Source organism: Nuphar pumila, chromosome 1 (assembly GCF_984573655.1).
Source record: "Nuphar pumila chromosome 1, dmNupPumi1.hap1.1, whole genome shotgun sequence".
Taxonomy (NCBI): domain Eukaryota; kingdom Viridiplantae; phylum Streptophyta; class Magnoliopsida; order Nymphaeales; family Nymphaeaceae; genus Nuphar; species Nuphar pumila.
Genome location: NC_143249.1, coordinates 21,210,999 through 21,235,622, shown reverse-complemented (window position 1 = coordinate 21,235,622; position 24,624 = coordinate 21,210,999). Strand labels below are relative to the sequence as shown.

The 24,624-nt window shown below is 36.8% G+C and overlaps 1 protein-coding gene across 2 annotated transcripts in view; it reads left to right on the top strand.

Annotated features, from left to right (window-relative positions):
* Positions 1-2,192: 2,192 nt before the first annotated feature.
* The window catches only part of LOC149848295 (E3 ubiquitin-protein ligase RGLG3-like), a 36,887-nt gene continuing 14,455 nt past the window's right edge, over positions 2,193-24,624 (top strand). Inside the window, exons 1-6 of one of the 2 annotated variants that reach the window (XM_089989287.1) lie at positions 2,220-2,398; positions 2,651-2,814; positions 5,525-5,671; positions 12,828-12,912; positions 13,035-13,175; positions 13,256-13,369. In XM_089989287.1, coding sequence (XP_089845413.1) covers positions 2,812-2,814; positions 5,525-5,671; positions 12,828-12,912; positions 13,035-13,175; positions 13,256-13,369 — 490 coding nt within the window. In that variant the 5' untranslated portion in view covers positions 2,220-2,398; positions 2,651-2,811. Of the gene's footprint in view, positions 2,399-2,650; positions 2,815-5,524; positions 5,672-12,827; positions 12,913-13,034; positions 13,176-13,255; positions 13,370-24,624 lie in introns of both variants that reach the window. The other variant, XM_089989357.1, reaches the window with a different exon arrangement.

Below are 24,624 nucleotides of genomic sequence, written 5' to 3'. Positions count from 1 at the left end.
ACTTGATTTTCACTCTTTTTAGCTTTAGTGTCACTTGTTGACCTTGTTGTTTTTGTTGAGAGGAGAAGAGAGAGGTGTATGAGGCATGGATCCAGGAGGATGCCTTAGTTGAGTCATGTTGGAGCAGTTGGGGTCTACCTTGGAAGACTCTCATAGGGCTTGGGATGCAGCAGGAGGGTCATACTACTATACAAACATACTGGTGCAGCTTCAGGGCACAATTGCTTTTAAGGTATGGTCCCTACTCTTTTTTTACTCTTTTTGTTGTTTTTTGTTGCTTGATAACGTATGTTTTTAGCAATTAGGATAGCGATATAGAGATCATACCATGTTTATGCCTATAGACTGTATTTATATAGAAAGAATTTAATAAAAGCAAAATATTTTTAAAGATCCTAACATAGATTTTTTGAAAAAAAGCATTTAGATTACCACGAGAAGTTGAAGTCAACATAGCTGACATTCACCGAAGAGTTGTACGCATAGACGAAGATGTTGTCACTCCTTCAAGAGAAGGTGGATCACTTCAATGGGCGAACTTGGACACCAGGGGCTAACTCATCTCGAGGTAGACCATTAATTCGTGCAAGGATCAGCGATCAGGACTGACTAAGGTCTCCTCATTGTCTAGAGGTACCGCAGTTTTAAAGCTCTAGAAGAGTTACTGTTTCACACCAAACTTGATTATAAAGAACTAGAAGTTTTTTGGTGTATTTTTTCGTGTTTAAAGCTTGATTTTAGATCTGGAGTTTTTATTGCCTAAATCTTGCTACCAAGAAAATCTTCATCAGTCCGCATATTTTTTACGAGAGCCGATTCCCGTTTAAAGAACAACCCTCGGCCGGTTGCGGCGGTCTGTAGTAACTGCCGATCCCTAGTTTTCCCTTGCTGCCTCTTGACTCTCTCCTACTCAGGCCCCTGTCCAAACACTCCCGCCTCTCCCTTGGCCTCACCTACTCCACCGGGTCCTATACCTGATTTGTCTTCTTAGAACGGTTCTCTTCGTGTAACCCTCAGGTTTCCCCCACGTCAAAGCAAACATGAGGAGGTAATGGAGACGTGAGGGAACAACTCTCGTTTGCCACTACCAATGAGAGTTCGTTTTCGCGTTTGCGTGTGATTTTGGAGCAAGAAACCCTTGTGCCTTATTCCAAAAGAAAAAAAAGAAGAAGCAAGGGGCCCCTTGTGATTCCAAATCACATTGGAATCGTCTTTCGCAAGACAAAGCAAACGTTCCCTGCGTACATGTAGAAGTAGAAACTCATGTGTCTCTCTCTCTCTCTCTTAATGATCGTCACTTTGTCATGGGCAAGGTTTCCAAATCACTGAGATCCATGAAGAATATAATGTCTAACATTTTCCCGTGTTCTGTGAAAACGGGTCGGATTCAGTAGACCATGGTTGATCCAGTCCAATTGGCTCAGTGGGCTGAGAGTGAATGTCTAATATAAGAGAATCTGGATTAGAGCCCAGATTCAATCTTGACACCATAGTTGCAAGCTCGATAAAACAAAAGGCGAAAACAATATTTTTACATCAAAAGGAAAAAAAAAAACAATAATTTGGACCTGATTTAGATTCTGTTTAAATCCAACTCAAACACACTGGTCCTGATCTGAGACTGGACTTTGGATTTGATATGGTCGGACCATATAGGTCAGAATTCGATCCAGACACACAAACAAGCTGCTTGTTTTTTTTTATTAAGTTCAATAACGCTATATGTGGTACTTAAGTAGGGTGTACGACCAATATTTTGAAAACATCACAATTTTATCGTGTTATTTTGAAACAACGATATGAATCCAACAAAAAGATCCGATAAAAACACTTTTTAAATCTTTTATATTTTTAATATGTTGCAATATTAATCCAAAATGACTAATGAAAGTAATTTTTTAAATATATATTTTATGTTATGAATATATTTTTTATCTTTTTACTATTTTATATTGGTCGACATTTTCCCATGTTTTTCTTGCAAAAAAAAAGAAAAATCTTGAAGTTATCCCGAGAAATTATCTTGCGCGAGGATACAATCCTTGCCGAGAAAGTCGTCGCATAGCAAGATCTGTGACATGATTGAATATCAATCATGTGGAGTTTGTTTTTCAAATGCACCAGCTTGTTCACCCCGGCAATCTCCCTCAATAAATGGGACTTTATGATTTAAAAAAAAAAAACTCAAAAAGGAGTCTGCCAGTTGGGCGGAGTCGTGTGCATAATCCCTTTGTCTCCTTCCACCAACTTCTTATTCTTCTTCATATTCACCATCACTGTTGCTGGTGTTGGTTTCTTCCTTGTGATTGTGAATTAGTACTTCCTTGTGATTGTTCATTGTTCGTTTTGCCTTAGAATTCTGTGTCTTGTGCTTCTGTCTCTCGCTTCAATTTCCCAGGTTCGTGATATTTTTTATGAGTTTTTTTCTGTTTGTATTGCTTAATCATTATGTTTACGACAAAACCCCTCATTTTCTCAGACCGAATTGGATTTATCAACGCGATTGGTTGGTTAGGTTTTACCCTTCTTTTAGTTTTGACGGGAACCCTTTTTTTGAAATCAGGATGTTGAGAAAGTAGAAGAGAGAATTGTTGGTAAATGGTAGTGATTTCATCTGTTTTTTTGCAATTTTCGTGGTTTTTTTTTCTAGAATTGATATCGAGTGGTTTATATTACCTCTATGTGAAAAGCCTGCCTGAAACTTGATGTGATGGGAGCACTGGTATCTTGAAATGCTTATGTCATCTAAGCAATTTCCATTACCGTATGGACATATGGGAATTTAACACAGGAATCGGTACATGAAAGCGGATGGTGAGCCATAGTGTCTGGAAATTCTTATCCTTGTAAAGAATCCTTCATGTTTTTTGCTTATTTTTATGATTTGATTTTTTTTTTCCTTTTTGCCAGATACTTGCTTTTTTAATCTGTTTAATTTTGTAGTCTGAGGTGACATTGTAAATTTGTGTTTGCTCTGGAGAGGGGGCATGCACTCACCGGATGCTTGAACTCTGTTGGTATTTTGGTGTTTCATTTCTATGCTATGTTTTGTATCTGCTCTTTTGATTTCTATGCTTCTATTTCTCTGATCTATAAACTGTACTGTCAGCATGGATACACCTGGGAATAGTTCAGACAAGTAGCACAGGGGTTTTTTGACCCTCTATAATTTGATCCCATGGATCTATAAGTACTAATCTTAGTATCAGTAGGGAATGTCTCAGGAAGGCAAATTCTTTGTTTTTTTTTCTATAAAATTCTCAAGAAAAATGTGACGTTTTGAAAGAATTGAAAAAATACATAAAAGTAAAATTAGTGATTTTTTGTGAGCACTAACTGTTCGAAGTTATCAAAAATGGAAAGCATGAAAAAAAGCCTCAGATTATATTGATGTGGATCTAGCAATTGTTATGTTCCCATTCAAGTATCAGAAAGCTGAAAATCAAGCATGAGTTAGTTACTGATCTTGTTGATGCACACATGAACAGTTACTTTGCCTGAAGCCTAAGCCAAGATTGGCTTTGCATACGGGTTTCAACCACAGATCTGCTTACTTGTACAGTGAATCTAGCTATTTGTTCTTGCATTGTTGATCTATGTTTGAAATATTTGTATTTTTCTTACCATATTGGAGTAACCTGTTAGTATTGGCTAACCATGGGAACACTTTCTAGTAGGATTGAACCATGATGCAAACTTTCATAAATGAATAAGTTTTCATTGATCCTACTCATCCTCCACAGTAAAGCTAAGTATTAGCAGATAGTCAAACATCAAACATGATATTGATATATGATGCTTTAGGCCTTCATACACATTGTCCTTCGTCAACTATTGGGAAGGCTAAGCTGCGAGGTCCCCCTAGTATACGAAAGAATGAAAAAGTGCTTCCGTTGTTGTGGAATAAGATGCCTCTGTATCTTAATGCATGTATTTGATTTATTCATAGCTATTAGAGTGGGATCCACTTTTTGGGGAATATGAGCCGAAGCAATAACAAGAATATTTCTAGTGGACCATCTTTCACAGTCCCTGGGGAGATGGTTCACTAATAGACTGAGGGTTAAGTAATTTGACTCATTCACATACATATCATGAATGTTTGGAATCCATGTTATGCAAGGAGACATTGCTTTTGCTAATTCTAGTGGAAGGGTGATCTCAAATGGGTCTATTTTCGGCATCGTATACATAGCACATTTGGCATAATTAGCAGCTCCATATCAAGGTCATCATTGATATAGTCACTATCATCAGTAAGCATTAGGATGGCTAAGGTGAAATTTCTTGGAATTGGATTCTACTGATCAAAGTTTTGATTGATTGAGGCAGTACTCTGCTTTGTTGAGCTCATGTTTTGTCCTAGGAAGTTCAAGCATGCACTTTTCCTTCCCAGATAATGTCGTTTAGGTTGATGGGTTAAAATTTTACAGCAAAACCAAAAAAGAAGTTATCATATATTATCTCAGCTGACCAAAAGAATGCTGGGAAAATTCTAGGAAATTTTAGAGACCTGTCACTTAGCTGGCCTTCTTCAGTATAGTTTTAGTAAGTACCAACATCCAAAGAGAATTCTAGAAAATAAATGTGTCAATCCCAAATTTCCCTTAAATTCAAATTGTTGTTGTCAATGTAAATAAATCAAATACGGAGGAAAGAGGGAGACAGGAAAAAGGGAAGAGAGGAAGGGGGGAGTGGGCAAACTACTGGGTTTTCTTGTTCGTATGTAGTGTCTAGCATTCTTAGGCTAGTAACGAACCATACACGTCGTAATGGGATCTCACAGGTGTCTGACTTTGAAAAACTATGAATGAATTAAGAAATATAATCAAAATAACAGTTCTCTTCTGTTCAACTTTCATGTTTAGAACTTTTAGTCCTTATGATGTGCTAGCCAGCACCTGCGCATTGGTGTCACCTGGTCACCTAGCCTTTCCTGGGGATCCATGTAAACAAATAATGCCTGGTTCATCACTTAGGTCACCTTGTTTTTTATGAGTAGGGAGTAGTTATCTAGTCACCAGTCAGTGCCTATGCCTCCCACATTGAGTAAGAAAGGTCTAGTGCTTTTTTCACTTGAGTCTTCTAGGTTGCTTAAAACCTCACGTACTCGATCCTTGCCTAGCCACCAGATGGTTCCTATATCAACTATGTTGACTAAGAAAGGCTTATCCATGATTTTTACCACATGGATCTTTGATGTTTCCCTATGAACAATACTCCCCCTGTTCTCACTTTCAAGGGGTGAGCTCCTGATGTTGACTATTATTATTCTAGCTTTATTGCAGCTAAAGAAGTAAAAGGGAACTTCCAATGGTAATTTTGGTGATTATTTTGGAGGTTTACTTGAAAGCATGAACATACTATTGAGTTTGTGTGAATGATCCTGCAGATTATGAAGTTGTCTTGTTCCCCTGTTGTACATGCTGTTAGAAGTATACTTAACTGTATTCTCTTCCCAAATACAAATGCTAGTGTTATTTTGTTTTCTTTTGCTTTGTATTTTATATGAGATCATTGGCAGATGGGAAACCAAGAATCTGTACAAGATTACTCTGTGGATAAATACTCTGATAGTTATCCTGATCCAAGTGGAAGTACTGTGAACCCTATCAGTCAGTGGAAGCAGCCGGTTTCCTTTATTGCTGATAATTTCAGCTCCCTTGATCAGGTAATTCTATGTTTTCATTTTTCTTCTTTATGGTTCTTTCTTCTAATCAAGGAGCAGGTTTATGGTTTGTGCTTAGTAGTTTTGATTTCCTAGTCTCTTCTTTGGTATGTTCTTTGATTGGTTTGATATTATGACTTATGACATCTTTCATTTTCTTAATGGTGTTGTATCAAGATTTTCATTAATACATGTTTTTTTTTTTGCTACAAAAATGAAAAGAGAAAAGAATTACAATACTGGATAAATTACCCCTTAAGTATGCAGTGATAATGCATGATATGATTGAATATAGGTTATGAAGCGGATTCCCAACTTACAGCGCTTAGGTTCGATTTGATTCTTTATCTTCTTAAAAGATAGTGCAAGATACAATTGTATCTGTGTTCAATGTGGATTTTGGATTGGCTAAGTACAAACTCGACATTGACAATAGCAATTGTAAGAGTTGTCGACTTGATCTAAATGGCTAAAGAGGCAAATGCTTGTGCTCTAAAAGGAGCTGTTGGGTCAAGCCATTTGTGAAAAAATATATGGGTGTATACAGTATGTAGTCAAAAGCATTAGTTGACAGCTTGATGCTCAGGCACTAGGCCCTCGAAAGGCTTAGTCAGCACCTAGGTGGGACTAGCTGGCTTAGTCGGGACCCCCTAAAAAGAGAAAAACATCCAAAAAATCATAAAAAATACAATAATTTCTGAAAAATAATAGAAAACACATAATCCTACAACATTTATGAAACTAAACAACTGAAAACAAAAATTACATAATTTATGAATTAAGTTGAACAATGAAGACATAAATGTATATAACACAATAAAAAATAAATTCATTCTCCCATTTGCATGAGTATAAATCGCATGAGATGTTACCGAATCTTCCCTTAAAGTCTTTTATAAATAAGAGAAGCCCTATTAAGGAAGTACAACAAAGTCAACATAATGAGAATAATTATAAGAATGCCACTATAGTGCAGCTAAACATGTATTACACAAAATAATAAAGAATGCCATATGATGAACTTGTAAAATAGCCACAAAACAGATTGCCATAAAATATGCATGAGAAGTGTCTGCAGTGGCATGGCATGCAATATATGAAAAGACGATAATGTCCCTGGTAATATAATTCAGCACAACTTAATAAGTAGGTCATATTCCTTTGCCATACTCTCCCTTTTTTAGTAAGCCTTGGCCATGGCTTGCCACACCTCTTTTGAGGTTTAAAGATGCATAAATGTCCTTGAAATGCTAAGAATCATAGGTTGAAGAAGCCATGAGGTCACCAATGCATTCTCCTTTCTCCAAAGTTTATATCCCAGATTTCCTTGGGTTTTTTTCATCTCCCCTGAAGCATACTCCCATTTACTTCTAGCTAGAATAACTAGATGGACTGGGCACATCCAACATAATTTTCCCATCAAACCAAACATTTGTTATTTGAATTCCATCAATGCTTGAGTCTCCATGAGAGCTCACTTTAGAGCTGTCTTCTAGGGTTCACCATAGAACCTCCATCCTTCACTTCTTCTATACTAGTGTTAGGATCCATTTTACAACCAAATATTCACTATTCTTCCCTTTAGTGACTTGAACTTCACCCGCCTCTTTCCCTCACTTGGTCCTCTCTTTCGACAGGGGAGGGGCGCAGCCCCTCCCTGTCACCCTGTTGCGGCAGGGGAGGGTGAGGCCCTCCCTGCTCCCCGTTCTCTCCCTGTCCCGATGGGGTCGGGCTCGGGCTCGGCAAGGTAGCCGAGCCCCCCCCCCCCCCCCCCCCCCCCCCCCTCCTTGCCTCTCTGTGTTTTGTCGGGCAGGGGCTTCGCCCCTGCCTCTCTGTGTTTTATTAGCAGGGGCAAGACCCCTGCCTCTTCTCTTGTTTCGACAGGCAGGGGCGAGGCCCTCTGCCTCTTTCTTCTTTGTCAGGCAGGGGCGGAGCCCCCTGCCTCCTTCCTTTTTTGGGTCAGGCAGGGGCTTCGCCCCCTGCCTTCTCCCGTCTTCTTTTTTCTTCGGTAGGCAGGGGAGAGCCCCCGCCTCTTTTTCTTTTCCCCCTGCAAGGGAGGGCACGTTGTCGTCCCTTCTGGCAGAGGGAAGGTGCTGCTGCACCCTCCCCTTCCTTTTTGGTTAGGCCAGCGGCCGGAGGCAGGGATCGTGCCCCTGCCCCTTTTGCTTTCGACAAGCCGGCAGGGGTGCACCTCCTGCCCCTGTTTCTTTTACAGGCCAGACAGCGGGCAAAGGCTGCGCTCCTGCCCCTTCTTCTTTCATTTTCCTTCGTACTAACATGTACCTTCGCAGATTGCGCAACTGAGCATGCTCACGCCTTGTGGCCCGAACCCGTCAAGGTAGGGAAAAGTTGAGCAAAGGACAATGAATGAACTTAAATTAAAGCAATTAAAACTTAAAATGCGAAAAGGAAAGACTAAGGACAATATGTATACTTATATTTATATATGTACGCATTTAACTCAATGATGCGGTTTTGCGATCCTTGCCTTTTTACTTTTTTGTCTTTATTGCTTTCTATTGCCGCCACGCTTTATGTGCCCAGGCTTTTATTTTCGCATTTACTTTCTGTCTTTACTTTCTTGTCTTTACTTTGCCGCCGTGCTTTATATGCCCAGGCTTTTACTTTTGCTTTTATTTTCTGTCTTTTCTTTCCTTTCTTTACTTTGCCGTCGTGCTTAATGTGCCTAGGCTTTTCTTTGTCTTTTCTTGTTTTTACTATGTCAACGATCTTCAGTGCACTATCTTATGCATTTACTTGCTTGCATGTTTGTTTAACAAAGGTGTGGTTTCGTGCATCTGCCTTGCGTATTCACTTGCATGTTTATTTAGTTGAGGTACAATTTTGTACCTTGTGCACTGCTTACAAAGTTTTGTGCTTGACATGCAATTTTGCACTTTGGGGATCAATTGTATCTTACTGTCGCACTGTATCGTACACGAGCTCGCTTTTTGCTAACTTGCACTTAAATGTAGCTTTGAGCGTATTCCATTTCATTCCTTTGTTTTTAAAAGACACGACACACACTTATGTACTTTGGTTCTTCAAAAAAGATGATTTTTTAGGCACAAACCTATTTTTGAAATGCATAATTTTGTAAAACAGATTTTGAAAGTCTTTTACAAGATAGCGACTAGATCTCCCGAATCAATGTATTTGGGAGAAGTGTTTTACAACTCCGGTTCGTGTACCCGATACAACTCGGATGATCTCAATTAAGGGACACAAACTTGTGTTTTGGTTTGGTCCTTTGGAAAACCTTTATCCCGTTTATCGAGACCAGTATCTCGAGTTATGCGCGGCATACGGATATTGCGATAAACTACTAAGAGATTTGTGGCGATCTTGCCTCATGCAAGTTGCTCAGTGTCGAACTCAGTTTGAAAGATAAATCATGTTCTAAAATAAGGCGTTTGGTTTAGCACGTTCCAAGTATGCTCTTTTTCAAAAGATACGGGTTTGCGCATGAGCACTAAAATCCTTAAAAAGGATTTCTTTTCATGAGTCCAACTTTTCAAATAAACAGTTCTGCAAAGTAAAGTTTTAGAGTCTTTTTTTTTTTATTACGAAATAATAGCCAAGTCTTCCAAATCGGCGCATTTGAGGAATAGGGTATTTGCTACTTCTATTTGCGTTTCCGATACAACTCGGATAGCCCTGTTTAGGGGCATGTGCATAGGTTGGGTGAGAATTCTATTGAGGAACCTGCACCATCGCTAGATTTTTGTTGCATCACTTCCTTTGCGAGCTTTTGCTGTTGGGTTTTTTTTGAGAAATTCATGCCCCTCTCTTCGCAGTCGTACTTTTAGACATATACGATATGTTTAGGCTACGAGGAATAGGATGAGAGCTCTGTGGTAACCTCGAAATGTGTTTTGGCACATTATTGTAATCACGTAATGTTGATGTTCGACTAACAGGCAAGAAGCTCGTGACGGTCTAAATGACCAGAGTATGGCAAGTTTGAACTTGAATGATTACACCATGTATTTTTGGCAAAGCATTGTTTTGGGGATTTCCTGTGAAAAATCCATACCCTTCTCATCGTAGTTATACTTTTGAACAGGTACGCTGCGTACTACGATGAGTAGGATGAGAGGTCTATGTTTATTTTGAACGTGCAATGGAACGTGTTTGAGACCACAAAATGATGATGTTTTTACCCTCACAATAAGTTGACCCCTCTCATCGTGGTTGTACTTTTGAACAGGTACATTGCGTACTGTGGTGAGTATGACGAGAGGTGTGATTGCCTCAAATGTGCAATGACGCGTATAAATCACTTAATGGTGATGGTTTCGCCTTCACAGGCAAGATGCTTGAGTGGGTCTAGCAGACCAGAGCATGTAGAATGAGACAACGATTAAGAAACCCTCTTCGTGCCCATTCGACCCGCTGACTTCATCAAGAGAGAGGATGGATGATACAAAAACTTTGATGGATCGATCATTAATGGCTATTTTGGGCAAAAGACTCAACTTCCCCAGGTCATCGGAGTTTGGGAAAATGGGCTATAAAAAGTAGGTTTAGGCACTTCTGCAGAAGTTGGATGCATTCATTGGCCACTTATGCTTTTGGGGATTTTCTCTCTTGGTCACTGGTCGTTCTCTTAGGAGCAGACTCAGCTCGCTACCCGGGGTATCTAAAATACATGACATAATAAACTCTCGGATTAGTCTCAGCTGTTTCTATGGATCGTGCCTTGTGCGTACCTGCAAGGCTAGCTAATATCGAAACAATAAATACTTTATTCACAACACTTGTTGGCTCGAGTCTTTTATGACTAATGAAACTGCTTACAACTCGTAATCTACGAACTGTTTACAATTATAACTAATGTAGCTACTTGTCTTATAAGTTGACTACATCTTGTGATTAATATAACTGTTGTCATATGATTGCTTACCGCGTATAGCTTATAAATTATTTTTTGTGCAATTGCTTGCACCTTATGATTAATGTATTTGCTTGCTGTGACATAGTGTATGTTTTGTTTAGAATAAACTCTTTCCTTATGACAGTTGATAGCTCACTGTATTTTATAGTTAATTGCTCCCATCGAAAACCTATTTGTTTGCATACTCAATTTTTCATATTAGAAATACTTATTCATCTGCATGGTTTATTGCACATGCTAGATATAACTCATTTCTTATTATAATTGTTTATTTCAGTTTCATATTGTCTCACTTGTGCACCTACCAGTTTTTTCGTGAAACTGACCCATTTTATAGGTAGGTAATGTTTCGGACTGCGATGATACGATGACGTAATGAGATCAAGATGAGACTTTTTTCTTGACGTTTCGCTCCTGAGGACACTTCGGTAAATTTGCATAAAGGTTTTCTTGAAAATCTCTCTTTTGTACAAGTCTTAAAACTATTAAAAATTGCATTTGTTTTCTTAAATGTATGGAGTTTCAAATCTGTTTGTGAAGGAAAGTTTGCACTGTAATGCGCCCAAGGTCTATTGACTTGCTATTTCAAACACCAATTTCTGTTGAATTACTATGTAAAAACTCTGATAAACAAATGATTACAAAGCTTTTAAACTTTTCATAAAAAGTTGCAAGTTCTGGATTTTGGGGCGTTACAGGGTTGATCGATGCAGAAGGTAGCTTTTTATCAAGCAAGCCACCTATTGAAAAAGCTAGTCGCCGGAAGAGTGTTGCCAGAAAGAGGACACACAACTGTCCACAAAGTTGTTCCCCACCACCATGTTTCATAGTACTTGGTTTGTCACTACTTTGATTCAAAAGGTAACCAACGGTCTTCATACCACTCAAAGAATTGAAATAATATACGACCAATTTTTTAAACTATTATCAATGAAGATAATACGATGTATTTTCGAAGAATCGAGTGGTTACTAATATGGAACTCCTTACTGCTTGAGCAAATAGAATAGTGTTCCAAGCTTTTGCTATTACCACCATTCATCCTCCTGTCTTTTATCCTCTTTTCTTTTATGCTTCCTTTTTTCTCTTAATGTTCTTCTTTTGCCCCTTCGCTTTTGTAACTAGAGCCAAGGAAGTACCTCTTCCAATGTCCGTGGCTTACCTCCTACCAAACATCTGAGCATGTTCCCCAACAACTTGTTCACAACTTCTGTCTGAACATTGAAGGATGATATGTGCTGCTAAAGCGAAACCCCTGCTTCATTTCCAGTCCAGCTTTTTCTAAATAGTCTGCCAGAAAGAGCTTTAAGGCTGATCTGATGTGATTGCTTCTGGCACACCATGTAGCTTTCTCTTCGAAATTGCAATCTTGCATCCATAGTGGTCTTGCACCCAAAGGCCCTGGTATGCTGGTATCTTGAACGTGTGCATGTTATGTATCTGGATAATGATGAATTAGACTTGAGTGTATTATTTGCTCTAGTGGCACCCAGCATCATTCCACTAGCAAAAAATTAGAAAACTGCCATGATCAGTCCAATCTAAAATAGACAGCACCACCCATTTCCAGTCTTCAGCCACTGGATAGTTACTCAAAATAGGCGAGGGTAAATATGCTTAGGGGCAACCAACACACCTCCCTTGACTTTTTTTTTTTTTTTTTTGTGGTACTTAGCATGATTCCGGCACACCAAAGCTGGAAATTTGCAAGTTGCTGCTATCCCATCCTACACTTCTGGATATCTGTTTTGGATGTCACAGATTCTGGATATTGGTAGAATGTAGATATGCTTGAGTATCATGGATTATAATAATTTTCCTTGTGCATTAACAAAGGTAAAGTTTTGCACATTTCTTTTCCACTGTAAATGAATCTCCAATTATTACTGTACATGTGCATATTCAGGCTTGGAATTATAAAATTCATTGAAAATGGTGACCCATTTAGCTGGCCATGATCTACGAGGATGAGTTGATTTGATCAAGAGATATGGACAATGAAGATTATCGGCTTGATATTTTCTTCATTACTGGAATCTAAATAATGATGATTTGCTTTGTTAATTGAATGAGTTCTTTATTGTGAAATTTTACCAATTTATGGCCCCTCTGTTATCTGGATCTAGATTTTAGTTATTTCTCTGCTGTGGTGATTTAATGAATTATATGAGTGGTGTGTACTCAATAATCTTGTTGATTTCCCACTAACTAGAGTTTTTTAAAAGTTAAAACCAATATTCTATGCTTTTGCTTATATTTCAGGTTATTTCAGCCTTGAGAGATGCTGGACTTGAGTCATCAAATTTAATTCTTGGAATTGACTTTACAAAGAGCAACGAGTGGACAGGTAAATGAGCAGTTTGCTTATTGTGCATTTCAAGATAGGCCCCTTGTCTATGGGTAGCTGATCTGAACTTCAGAGTTTGGACTTCTCTTCTGCATATGAAAAGGGGTTATTGCTTATTTCAGGGAAGCATTCTTTCCATAGGAGGAGCCTTCATGCAATTGGAGATATTCCTAATCCTTATGAACAAGCAATTTCTATAATCGGTCGTACATTATCTCCTTTTGATGAGGACAACCTGATACCTTGTTTTGGGTTTGGTGATGGTCAGTTATCTTTTATTGTCATCCTTGATCCTCATGTTTTTCCAATGCATTAGGCTATTGATATATTCTCTAATTTGCAGCATCTACACATGATCAGTATGTGTTCAGCTTCTTTGAGGATCACCAATGTTGTCATGGTTTTGAAGAAGTTCTGATCAGATACAGAGATATTGTTCCACACTTGAAATTATCAGGTACATAAAGTTCAGTGTTCTATGTTATACTTTTTACATGCTAGAAATGTAAAATATTGCATTTAGTCCATGTTTCGATTGAGCAGACTATGGTTCCATTTAGAGAAACATATTCCATTGAACTTGGTGTAGTTCCTCTCCCTCAACGCAATTAGAATGTGTACCTGTCAAGGTGACCATCTATTTCCACCAACTTGGTGGTAAACAAGTTTCAGAGAACATGTGCTAAAGCTTTACAAAAGCTGATTTTAGTATCTAGATGGTCAAGGCAGTGGAAGGATTGCATTTCCTTTTGCAATGAATGATCATGTTCTTGGTGAATATTTTTGATTTTTTTTTCCAACTCGAATACTTTACCTCTACCAATTACATGCTTCATGGGTAAGTTGCCTAACTTCATGAGCAAGATTACATCCTTCATTTTTTTTCTACTCACTATTCACTGGTTCCAAGAGAAATGAAGGGGTCATATACAACAGCAACTATATCACATGGATGTCGATAGGGATATGTTGTAAGATATGGGTATGGCTATATAGGGAGATGTTGATGTTCGTGACCACTTGTGGATGTTAACAAGTTCACTACAGGTTTATACCTTGACTAAATCTTAAAATGATATGGTGGTTCCATGTACTTTCTCTAAAGTTGTTAAAAAACCCATGGTGGTGATCAATGTGCAAAACCAGCATATGAATTTTAAATTTGTTAGGCGTGTAAAAATTTTGTGGTTTAATTGTTAATGTCCATGTATGGCCAACACATACATACATGTAGTGTGTGTGTGTGTATATTTATATTTGTATATAGTATATAAATAAATAATTACTTGATTGTGTGTGTGTGGAATGCTGAGGATTTGGAATTACCCATTTGCAACAGCATAAATTTCTTGATGCTCTTTGTAAAACAAAATTAATGCTTCTATCAGTACAACAAATACATGAATGTGTCGTGATATTGGTAGAGGCCCTATTTTCTTCCACAGGACAAAGAGCATCAAGAAATTCATGCTTCTCCATTTGAGCTGTGTATTCTTAAGCTGCAGTTCAGAAACTTAGTAGAGTCTTGTCAGGTTATGAGGTAATGACACTAGTAAGCTTATGGGTATTCTTTGCTATAGCCTAGTTAAAGCATTGGAAATGAACTGAGTTAGTTGGAGAGGCAAGAAAGGGTCTCGTTAGTTTGCAAATGCTCTGGATCATTGGTTGAGGCTTTTGTATGTTCCCTCCTCTCTCATGAGCTTTTTATCTGCTTTTCCATCTGTTCTTTTGTTCTTTTATTGCAATGACTCTTACTTTAAACTTGGTACTTGCAGACTATTTTGATTTATACCGGTTGGTTCCCATTGTTAGATCTGGCCTTTGAGGTTTCATTTATCATGAAGCTATTTGCTATTTTGATTGATTTGGATCAAAGCCAATAGCGTCATAAATTTCAAATTTGGAAGGGGAAAATATCAATGGTCCAGATTGCACTAACATGGCACAACCTATAGAATATCTTACCAATCAACTGAATCTTAGTAGATAGAATGGCAAATAGACCATGTTGATTGTATTTCAAAGTTTTGATCTAGCTTTGATGATTGGTTCTACCCATGCCAAAAGCCTGTGCATGATAAGGCATTGTTGTTAAAATGTAATAAACATTTGTAATATATTAAGTTAGTTATTCTAGCTGCATAGTCTAGTTAGTTTGTAATTAGGATTAGGTTGTTTTTTTAACTTTTTGGACTTTAGTGCTTTTTGACCAAGTCAAAAAGCACTTGTATAAGAGCCGTTGGGAGTCCAACGACTCCCTCTTGGCTCCCTATTGTGAGCATTATAAATATGGGGTAAAACCCCTTTGTATAACTTACTTTTTGTGTGGGCTTTATCTCACTTTAATGAGAAATATTTTTCACTCTTGTGTGTGTGCACTCTTTTGAGTATTTCGGTTTTTGTGTGTTGTATGAACCAGTGTGTTCATTGTGAAAGATTGTTTGTGAGCTTCTTTTTGAAGTTCCGTTTGTGAGCTTCCTCTTCTTACATGGTATCAGAGCGGCGGTTGTGATCAAGTCATTTATCTCGGTGCATTGGGAAGTGTGCCACTCAAGTTTTGAAGAAGAGACATTCTTCATCAAGTATATATAAAAGTGTGATCAAGCAACGCTTGGAGGTGTGTTCGTATCTATCATTCGTGGTAGAGTACATCTCCTTTCTCTACTCTTATTATTTTTATTTCTTCTCCTTATTAAAACCTTGTAAAATGGATGACAATGATAATGTCACCATTAAACTCATCAAGCTTAATGATTCAAACTACGCCACATGGGATTCAATTATGAAGCACCTCATATGGGGAAATGGGTTGTGGGGATTAGTGTTAAAATATGTATATATATATATATATATACATATACTTATATATATACATTCGTATATATATATAAGTATATATACATATATTACATATATATTTCTCTTTTCTTTATTGTACATTCAAAAACCTGATAAGGGTATTTTGGTAATTTTTCTGTACCATTTTATTTTCATTTTATTTTAAGGTTTTTCTTTTGTTTCCTTTTTTTCTTTTCTTTTTCTTTTTTTTATTTAATATGTAATAGGACCACATGGGGCCCCACCCATCTAGTCGTTGGGGCCCCAACGGTCATTAATGTGACCGTTGGGGCTCCCAATGACTAGAAGGGAGCCCCATGTGGTCCCTCTCTCTCTTTTCCTTTCCTCTATAAATTAGAGGGCTCTCCCTCTTATAAAGTAAGGGTTTTTACCCTCTCCGTTAATAAAGATTAATTATTTTTAGCCTATGTCACAGGGATTCGGCTAGCAGGGTGCCGCACCCACGTCGACGCGACTTGATGCGGGTGCGGCACCGGGTGCGGTCAACCCGATCCTGGGTGCGTTGATCGCACCCAGGATCATTTAGGTCCATTTTTTTATTTTTTTAAAAAAAAAAAAAATTGCCCTATGAAATGGGCTGCGATTTTTTAAAAAAAAAAAAATTTGTGTCACCAGCTGACAGCTCCTGACTTTTCAATGATGGTGGTAGCCTTGCTTGTGCTATCGTGCAGCTGTATATAAAATGAAGTTGTTGTCAGCTGCTGACAGCTCTTGACTTTTCAATGATGGTGGTAGCCTTGCTTGTGCTATCGTGCAACTGTATATAAAATGAAGCTGCTGACAGCTCCTGACTTTTCAATGATGGTGGTAGCCTTGCTTGTGCTATCGTGCAGCTGTATATAAAATGAAATTTGAAAAAACCTGCCCCCCGACCCCCTTTATATATATATATATATATATATATATATATATATATATACATTTTTTCCCCTGCCGCACCCCCGCACCCGGGTTTTTTGGAAGTGCCGAATCCCCGCACCCGCACCCATGTGACATAGTTTTTAGCCCTTTGGCTTCACCCCTTTGTGGGTTTATGAGTTTGCACTTTATGTGCATATGGTTGCCCCTTAGTGGGTTTGTGTATTTGCACTTTAAGTGCGTGTATTTATGGGTTTATTATCGAACCTCTTGTGTTCAAGCTCATTTTCTTACATGGTATCAGAGCGAGGTTGTGATCGAGTTGTTCTTTGGTGCATCGGGAAGTGTGTTATTCAAGAAATTTTAAGAAAAATGGTTAAGTATTCACTTTTCTCTCTTTTCTTTCTTGAAGTTATTCGGTATGTATTCTTTTTTTCTTAAATATCATGCATTATGAAGAAATATTTACTTCCTTGATCATTTATATGTATGTGTTTTCTTTGTCGTTATGTTCTTATTAAAAGTTAAATCAAAATGTATTTTGCACATTTAGTGCTTGTGTTATTCGGTTCTTCATTGAACCTTTGCTTTTTCGTATATCACATTACACTTTTTCGTATGTTTTGAAAATTTTAAATGATAATTTTTAAACCGGTGAACTTGTTTTTTTCGAAAAACTAGATATATGATTGCTCAAAACTTACTTTAATGGGTCGTTAATCATGTTTATCTTTTGAGCATAATTTGATGTCAATCTCACTTGAACTTGTGTGTATGGATTTAGGAGCTTTGAATTTATATTTTATGCTTAACTGTGTTTGTAAGCATGTCTTTCATATGAATGATAAGTCTTTAGAAAAAGTTATGTTGAGATTAAAATTTTTGTGATATATGTAGTGTAAAACTATTGATCACGTACTCTTCTACACTCTCATCATATTTGTTGTTTCGTATTATAGGTATGTGCTTATCCACTAAAAAGTCTTATATGTGGCTTCTTATAATATTGTGTGTTTTTTCGGAAAAAATCTTGACATATATCATCTATGAAAAAATAGTTTTTATTAAAAGGAGTAGTCTTGTATTATTATATGAAATATGGTTATTTTTGCATCTGATTGTCTTCAAGTGTTTGTCTCATTGTAAAATTTATGGGTTTTTTCTTGTTGCATAATTGTTGAATTATGAGTTGGTTCTAACCTCTTAAGTCATACGTTTTTGATGAACTTATGAGTTTTGAATTTTTTCCTTCTCAACAAATATTTGATTTTCTAGATTTGTGCCTTAGTGCACTTTTATGTTGTGCGATTTTAACAAGTTCATAAACTTATTATCCTTTTTGAGTGTGGGTTTCTCCCACTCAAATGAAAGTTCTTCTTCTTCTTGTATACTCTTTTTGAGTATTTTTGTTAAACCCTAGTGGTTCTTGTTAGTATATGTTTCTTGAGAGCTTTTGTGGTTGTTGTGAGAAGATTGTTTGTGAGTATCTTTTATAGATAAATTTGTGGAGTTCCTTTTTTCTTACATGGTATCTTTCAAAGATTCGATTGAGAAATTAATATTTGTGAACCTTTGTGGTTCTTTTGAGATTGGTTGTGAGCATCATTTGAGGTTCCAATTGTGGAATTCATTTCCTTTCATGTTTTTTTACGTGAGATTCTCAAACTTCATAATCTTACCACATTTATTAAGAATGCCTATATTGGTCTAAATTTGTTATTTGCTCATTCAAGATTATTGTCATTTGAAATCTTGTATTGCATAAAATTGCATCTATTATCATTCGGTGTGCATATAATTGCACTTTATATCTATCATAGCTAAGGCTTGATTTGATTATTGGATTATTCCAAATCGGTTCTTACACATGGCATTGCTTATTTGAAAGGCTATTTTTTATGAGTATTCTTTGCCTTTTATGACACTTTTATTGTTGATACACTTGTTTTAAGTATTATTATATGTAGACAAGAGATGTTTAGTCATACCTTCGTGTGTGCTTTTAGCCTATTGTTGGCTTTGTACTCTTGTTCTAGTCGCTGAACATACTTGATTTTGAGTGTCATTATATATAGACAAAAGATGTTTATTCACACTTTCATGTGTGATTTTTAGCCTATGGTTGGCTTTTGTACTCTTGTTCTAGTCGTTGATACACTCATTTTAAGTATTATTATATGTAGACAAGAGGTGTTTATCCACACCTTCATGTGTGCCTTTGGCTCTTTAGTGGCATTATATTTATATTCTTGTTCTAGTCGCTTATACACTTGATTTGTGGGTTTTGAAGGTCTAATGAGGTGATTGCTTGTAGTAGGATGAACTATTGTTGAGATTTACAAAATTCTATATTTATGGGAATTCTTAACCTGGTTTTGACTTGCATGTATCATTCCATTTATCATATGGGATTTCTTTCTAAATTTTAGTCCTTACTACTTGTTTCTTCCTTGCATAGAAAAATATTTGTCGATAAAAGTTCATATCATTAACATGCATATTTGGAAATCACTTTTATAGTTTGGAATTTACCCTATAGGGAATTTGGGTATTTTGCACATTAAGTGCTTGTGGTTCTTCGACTTTCTAGTAGGCTCTTGTATTTTTCCAATATTTCATTCTTAGATATGTGAGAAATTATTAACTCATATTTTGTTGATAAAATTAATTGTCTCTTTAGTATTGATTTATGTGTATTGAACATGCTTTCTTTTGTGTGCCCTTGTGCACATCCCTTTGAGGAATTAGTTCTTGTATGAACAATGTCTCTTTGAAGACATTTCTAATGCATGAAGCTTTTCGTAAAGCTCTTTAGTGTTGATTCAATAAGAAGAAATGTCTTTTATACCTTTGTGCATATTGAACTCCTTCGTGAGTATTTCTTGTGCCTTTGGGCACATATCTTTCCTGAAGAATATGGTGAGTTTATCAAAGCATGTTTAAGTTTAATCCTCTTAATAATATTTTCACATAGTGCTCGATTGAAATACATATAATATCTTTTGCATCATTGGTTTGATGAATCATGTGTTCCTCTTGATCAATGTTATGGTTTCTTGACTCATCTTATTTGAAATATTCTACTTGATTGAAATGCAAAGACATTTTTTACTTGAAGCTTTTTGGTTTGTGCCACATGATCTTAAAGATAAGATGGAAGAAGTATCTATGATACATCATATAAGGTGCTTCAGGATGATCATTAAAAATAGTTGAAGGCTGATATTTGCAAAATTCTTTCATGTGCTGTAAAGTTGATGACTTCCATTGAAGACTCTTGCAGACTTGGAATTCTTTTTTTGTATCTTCAATTTTTTCGTTATCCCCACATAAAGTTTGAGAGAGAGTGTTAAAATATGTATATATATACATATATTACATATATATTTCTCTTTTCTTTATTGTACATCCAAAAACCCGATAGGGGTATTTTGGTAAAATTTTTATACCATTTTATTTTTAGGTTTTTCTTTTGTTTCCCTTTTTTCTTTTTTTTTATTTAATATGTAATAGGACCACATGGGGCCCCACCCATCTAGTCGTTGGGGCCCCAACGGTCATTAATGTGACCGTTGGGGCTCCCAACGGCTAGAAGGGAGCCTCATGTGGTCCCTCTCTCTCTTTTTCTTTCCTCTATAAATTAGAGGGCTCTCCCTCTTGTAAAGTAAGGGTTTTTACCCTCTCCGTTAATAAAGATTAATTCTTTTTAGCCCTTTGGCTTCATCCCTTCGTGGGTTTATGAGTTTGCACTTTACGTGCATATGGTTACCCCTTAGTAGGTTTGTATATTTGCACTTTAAGTGCGTGTATTTATGGGTTCATTATCGAACCTCTTGTCTTCAAGCTCATTTTCTTACAATTAGTAGATGAAACCGACTCAGAACCTAAACTAATCCTCACAGGTGAGAAAGAAATACCTCTTACGGAGGTAGAAAAGACTATAGTCATTACCACTTACGAGAAAAAGTGAAAAGAATGTAGAATGGGACAGGCCAAGATTGCGTCTTGGCTCATAAGTAGTGTGGATATAAACAAATGTTCAAGTCTTGCAAAGTTTGAAAATGCAAATGACGCTTGGGACTATCTTAAGAGAATGTATTCTCTTAAAGACATTGTACATGTGTGCAATCTACAACATCAAGTTCAGAACATGGTTTAAGGGGTCAAAAGCATTAAAAAATACTATAATAGCTTGTCTGAGTTATGGAAAGAGTTAGCTCTTCTCGAACCAAAGTGGCATTGTTCACAAGACATCGAATTCCGCCAAAATCAAATGAATGCGGAGCACTTTTTTCAATTTGTCAATGGATTAAGATTGGATTTTGAAGCTACCTGGCTCACGACAGTAGTCCATTCTTCTTCATCGAGGAAAGGTTTCTTCAATTGAGGATACGATAGAAGAATTGAGCATGGAGGAAAATCAGCTCAAAAGTAGAATTGCCAAAAGTGATGATGACTAGGTTCTAGCCGTATCTAGACCGGGGAATCATGTTTGCACTTACAAACCTCCAAACTATGGAAGAATGAATGACGAAAATGATTTTGAGAAGAAAAAAGTAATTTGTTACTACTGTCGTGAGCTAGAACATGTAAAAACTTATTGTCCAAAACTGAAGAAACCATATGAAAAGAAGGTTGTCTCTGTCGGACCTCTACAAGAATCCAATGAATCTTCTATTGGAAGCATGTCTCTAGCACAACTATTGGAGGCACTTCAACCACTGCTCAAGGGGGTGTCTTCCTCTACTGGAGCCATGGTTTCTTTCATTAGCACCTCAGATCCAGGTAAATCTCTTTGGCTTCTCGACTCAGGTGCTTCTTTTCATATGACCTCAAATATTAATGTTTTATCTAAATGTCATAACTCAAATGGGTCGTATGTGTTTACTGCTGATGGAACATCTCTTGAAATTAAAGGAATAGGAAATTTTGAAAACTCTAAAAGGTTTTGTATTCCACAAGTTAGATATATTCCTAAACTCAATTTAAACCTTTTATCCGTTTCACAATTAACTGACCATGGATGTAATGTTTCTTTCTCCTCTCGTGAATGTCGAGTGCAGGATCACCAGTCAGGGAAGCTGATTGGGGAAGGCCATAGAGAAGGAGGCCTGTACTACATGGATTTTTTGGATATACCTAAGAATACATTATGTTGTAGTGTTCAAAAAGTTGACTTAGACTTATGGTACAAGAGACTTGGACACCCTAGTGTATCTAAGCTCTAGTTATTTCCAAAGATGATTTTTTTTTTGTAATTTTGAGACCTTTAAATGTGAAACGTGTATTCTGGGTAAAATGAAAAGACTACCATTTCAAGAAAGAACCTTTGTCTCTTCTCCACCACTAGAATTAATACACTCAGATATGTGGGGCCCCGCACCTATTAGCTCAGAAGGTGGCTTCATTTATTATGTAATTTTCGTAGATGATTTCACAAGACACTCTTGGATCTATTTTCTTAAACACAATTTTGAAGTCTTCACACTTTCAAATATTTCAGTTAGTTAAAAATCAATTCAAAGATGATATTTCAATTTTTTGCACTAATTCAGGGGGAGAATTTTTATCCAAATAATTTAAGGATTACTTAAACTTATATGGCATTATACATAAAAAATCATGCATGTATACTCCTCCACAAAACGGGTTAGTAGAAAGAAAGCATAGGCACATCATAGAAACAATAAGAACCTTACTTATCATACATCAAATACCAAAGGTTTTTTGGGCCGAAGCCATGTTAACCGCAGTTTATCTTATTAACAGGATGCCATCATCTTCCTTAAACAATATATCTCCAGTTGAAAAACTTTTTAAGCAAATCCCAGATTACTCCAGGTTAAGAGTTTTTTGGTGCAATACTTTGTTTTTTCAAACAAAAATGATAAATTCTCTCCTCGTGCTATTTCATATGCTTTTTTAGGATATGTAAGTCATAAAAAAGGCTATAGATGCTTTGATCTCAAAACTAGAAAATTATACATCTCAAGGAATGCGTCCTTCGAGAAAAAGAAAGTTTTTTTGAAAACGTGAACTCTAAGGAAATAGATGAATATTTTTTTCTATTGGATCTAGTTCCAAAAATGATTGAAGATGATCTCACAACGAATCCAGAAGAACAACTCGATATTACAAATTCAGAAGCTCTTAATCCTTCTAATTGCATTCAGTACTCTAGGCGAGGTAATTTAGGGACACCTTGTGCTCTCGAAAAATACACTAAAGAACATGAACAAGTACCCACTAGAAAGTCATCGAGAGTCTCTAAAGTTCCAAAAAAATTTGTCGTACGAGTCGTTTTCACTAAAGTATCAAGCCTATATTGCATTAATATATTCCTATATAGAACCCTCTAACTATGATACAACAAAAGAACAATCTGAATGGGTTGAAGCAATGTCAGTAGAATTAAGAGCCTTAGAAAAAGCAAATACTTGGACTATCCAAGATCTTCCATCCGGAAAAAAACCTATCGAACGTAGATGGGTATACAAAGTAAAAACCAAGAGTGATGGTACTCTTGAAAGGTTTAAGGCTCGTTTAGTTGTCAAAGGCTATTCCCAAGAATATGAAATAGATTATGAAAAAGCATTTGCTCCAGTTGCTAGAATGACCACTGTTAGGATCCTGATAGCCTTATCATCTTCAAAGAAATGACATATATATCAAATGGATGTTAAAAACGCATTCCTCAATGGGAACCTAGTTGAAGAAGTATATATGAAACCACCACCTGGTACTAATATTATCAAAGGAAAGGCTCTTTGATTAAACAAAGTTATATATGGACTTAAGCAAGGCCCAAAGGCTTGGTATGATAAATTTAGCCAAATTATGATTGATTTTGGTTTTCAATTTTGTCTTACTGACACTGCGTTGTTCGTTAAGAATTCTAATGCAGGTATCATCATTCTTCTTCTCTACGTAGACGACATGATCATCACTGGAAGTGACAAGCAGAGAGTTGCTAACATTAAAAAATTTCTCAAAACACATTTTGAAATTAGTGATTTGGGTTTTTTAAAAATTTTCCTTGGCATAGAAGTTGCTTATTCTTCCAGAGGCTATTTGCTAACTCAGTCTAAATTTGCCTTGGATATTATTGGTAGGTCTGGTATTACGGACGAAAAGAAGGTTGACACTTCTGAAGTTGTAAACATCAAAATGAAGATTGATGATGGAGAACCACTTGAAAATCCAACACCTTACAAACAACTTGTTGGGGCACTGTCTTACCTCTCTATTACCAGACCTGACATTGTGCATGCCGTCCACACAACGATTCAATTTCAGCATACTCCTACCATTGTTCATATGGGAGCTGTGTTACGCATTATTCGATATATCAAAAGTTCAGTTTTTTGAGGGCTTTTTTTATCTGCTTCTTCCTCCTTTGATTTAACTACTTATACCGATGCAGATTGGGGAGGTAATCCCAATGATCGACACTCAACTACTGGATTTTGTGTGTTTTTAGGTAAATCATTGATTTCATGGAGATGTAAGAAGCAACAAAAAGTCTCTCACTCGTCAACTGAAGCCGAATAGAGAGCGATGGCTACAACCACTATAGAAGTGGTCTGGCTAAGGCGTTCGCTTCATGACATGGGTGTTGAAATTACAGGAGCATCAAGACTATGTTGTGATAACAAAAGTTCTATTTATATTGCCAACAACCGGACATTCCACGAACGCACCAAACATATCGAAATGGATTGTCACTACGTACGAGAGGAGTTCCTACATGGCACCATTGATCTACCATATGTTACCTCAGAATATCAAGTGGCAGATTTCTTTACCAAACCTCTCGGTGCTCCTCGATTTCACTTTCTCTTGGACAAACTTTCGGTTATTCAACCGTAAGTTTGAGGGTGAGTGTTAAAATGTAATAAACATTTGTAATATATTTAGTTAGTTATTCTAGCTGCATAGTCTAGTTAGTTTGTAATTGGGATTAGGTTGTCGTTTTAACTTTTTGGACTTTAGTGC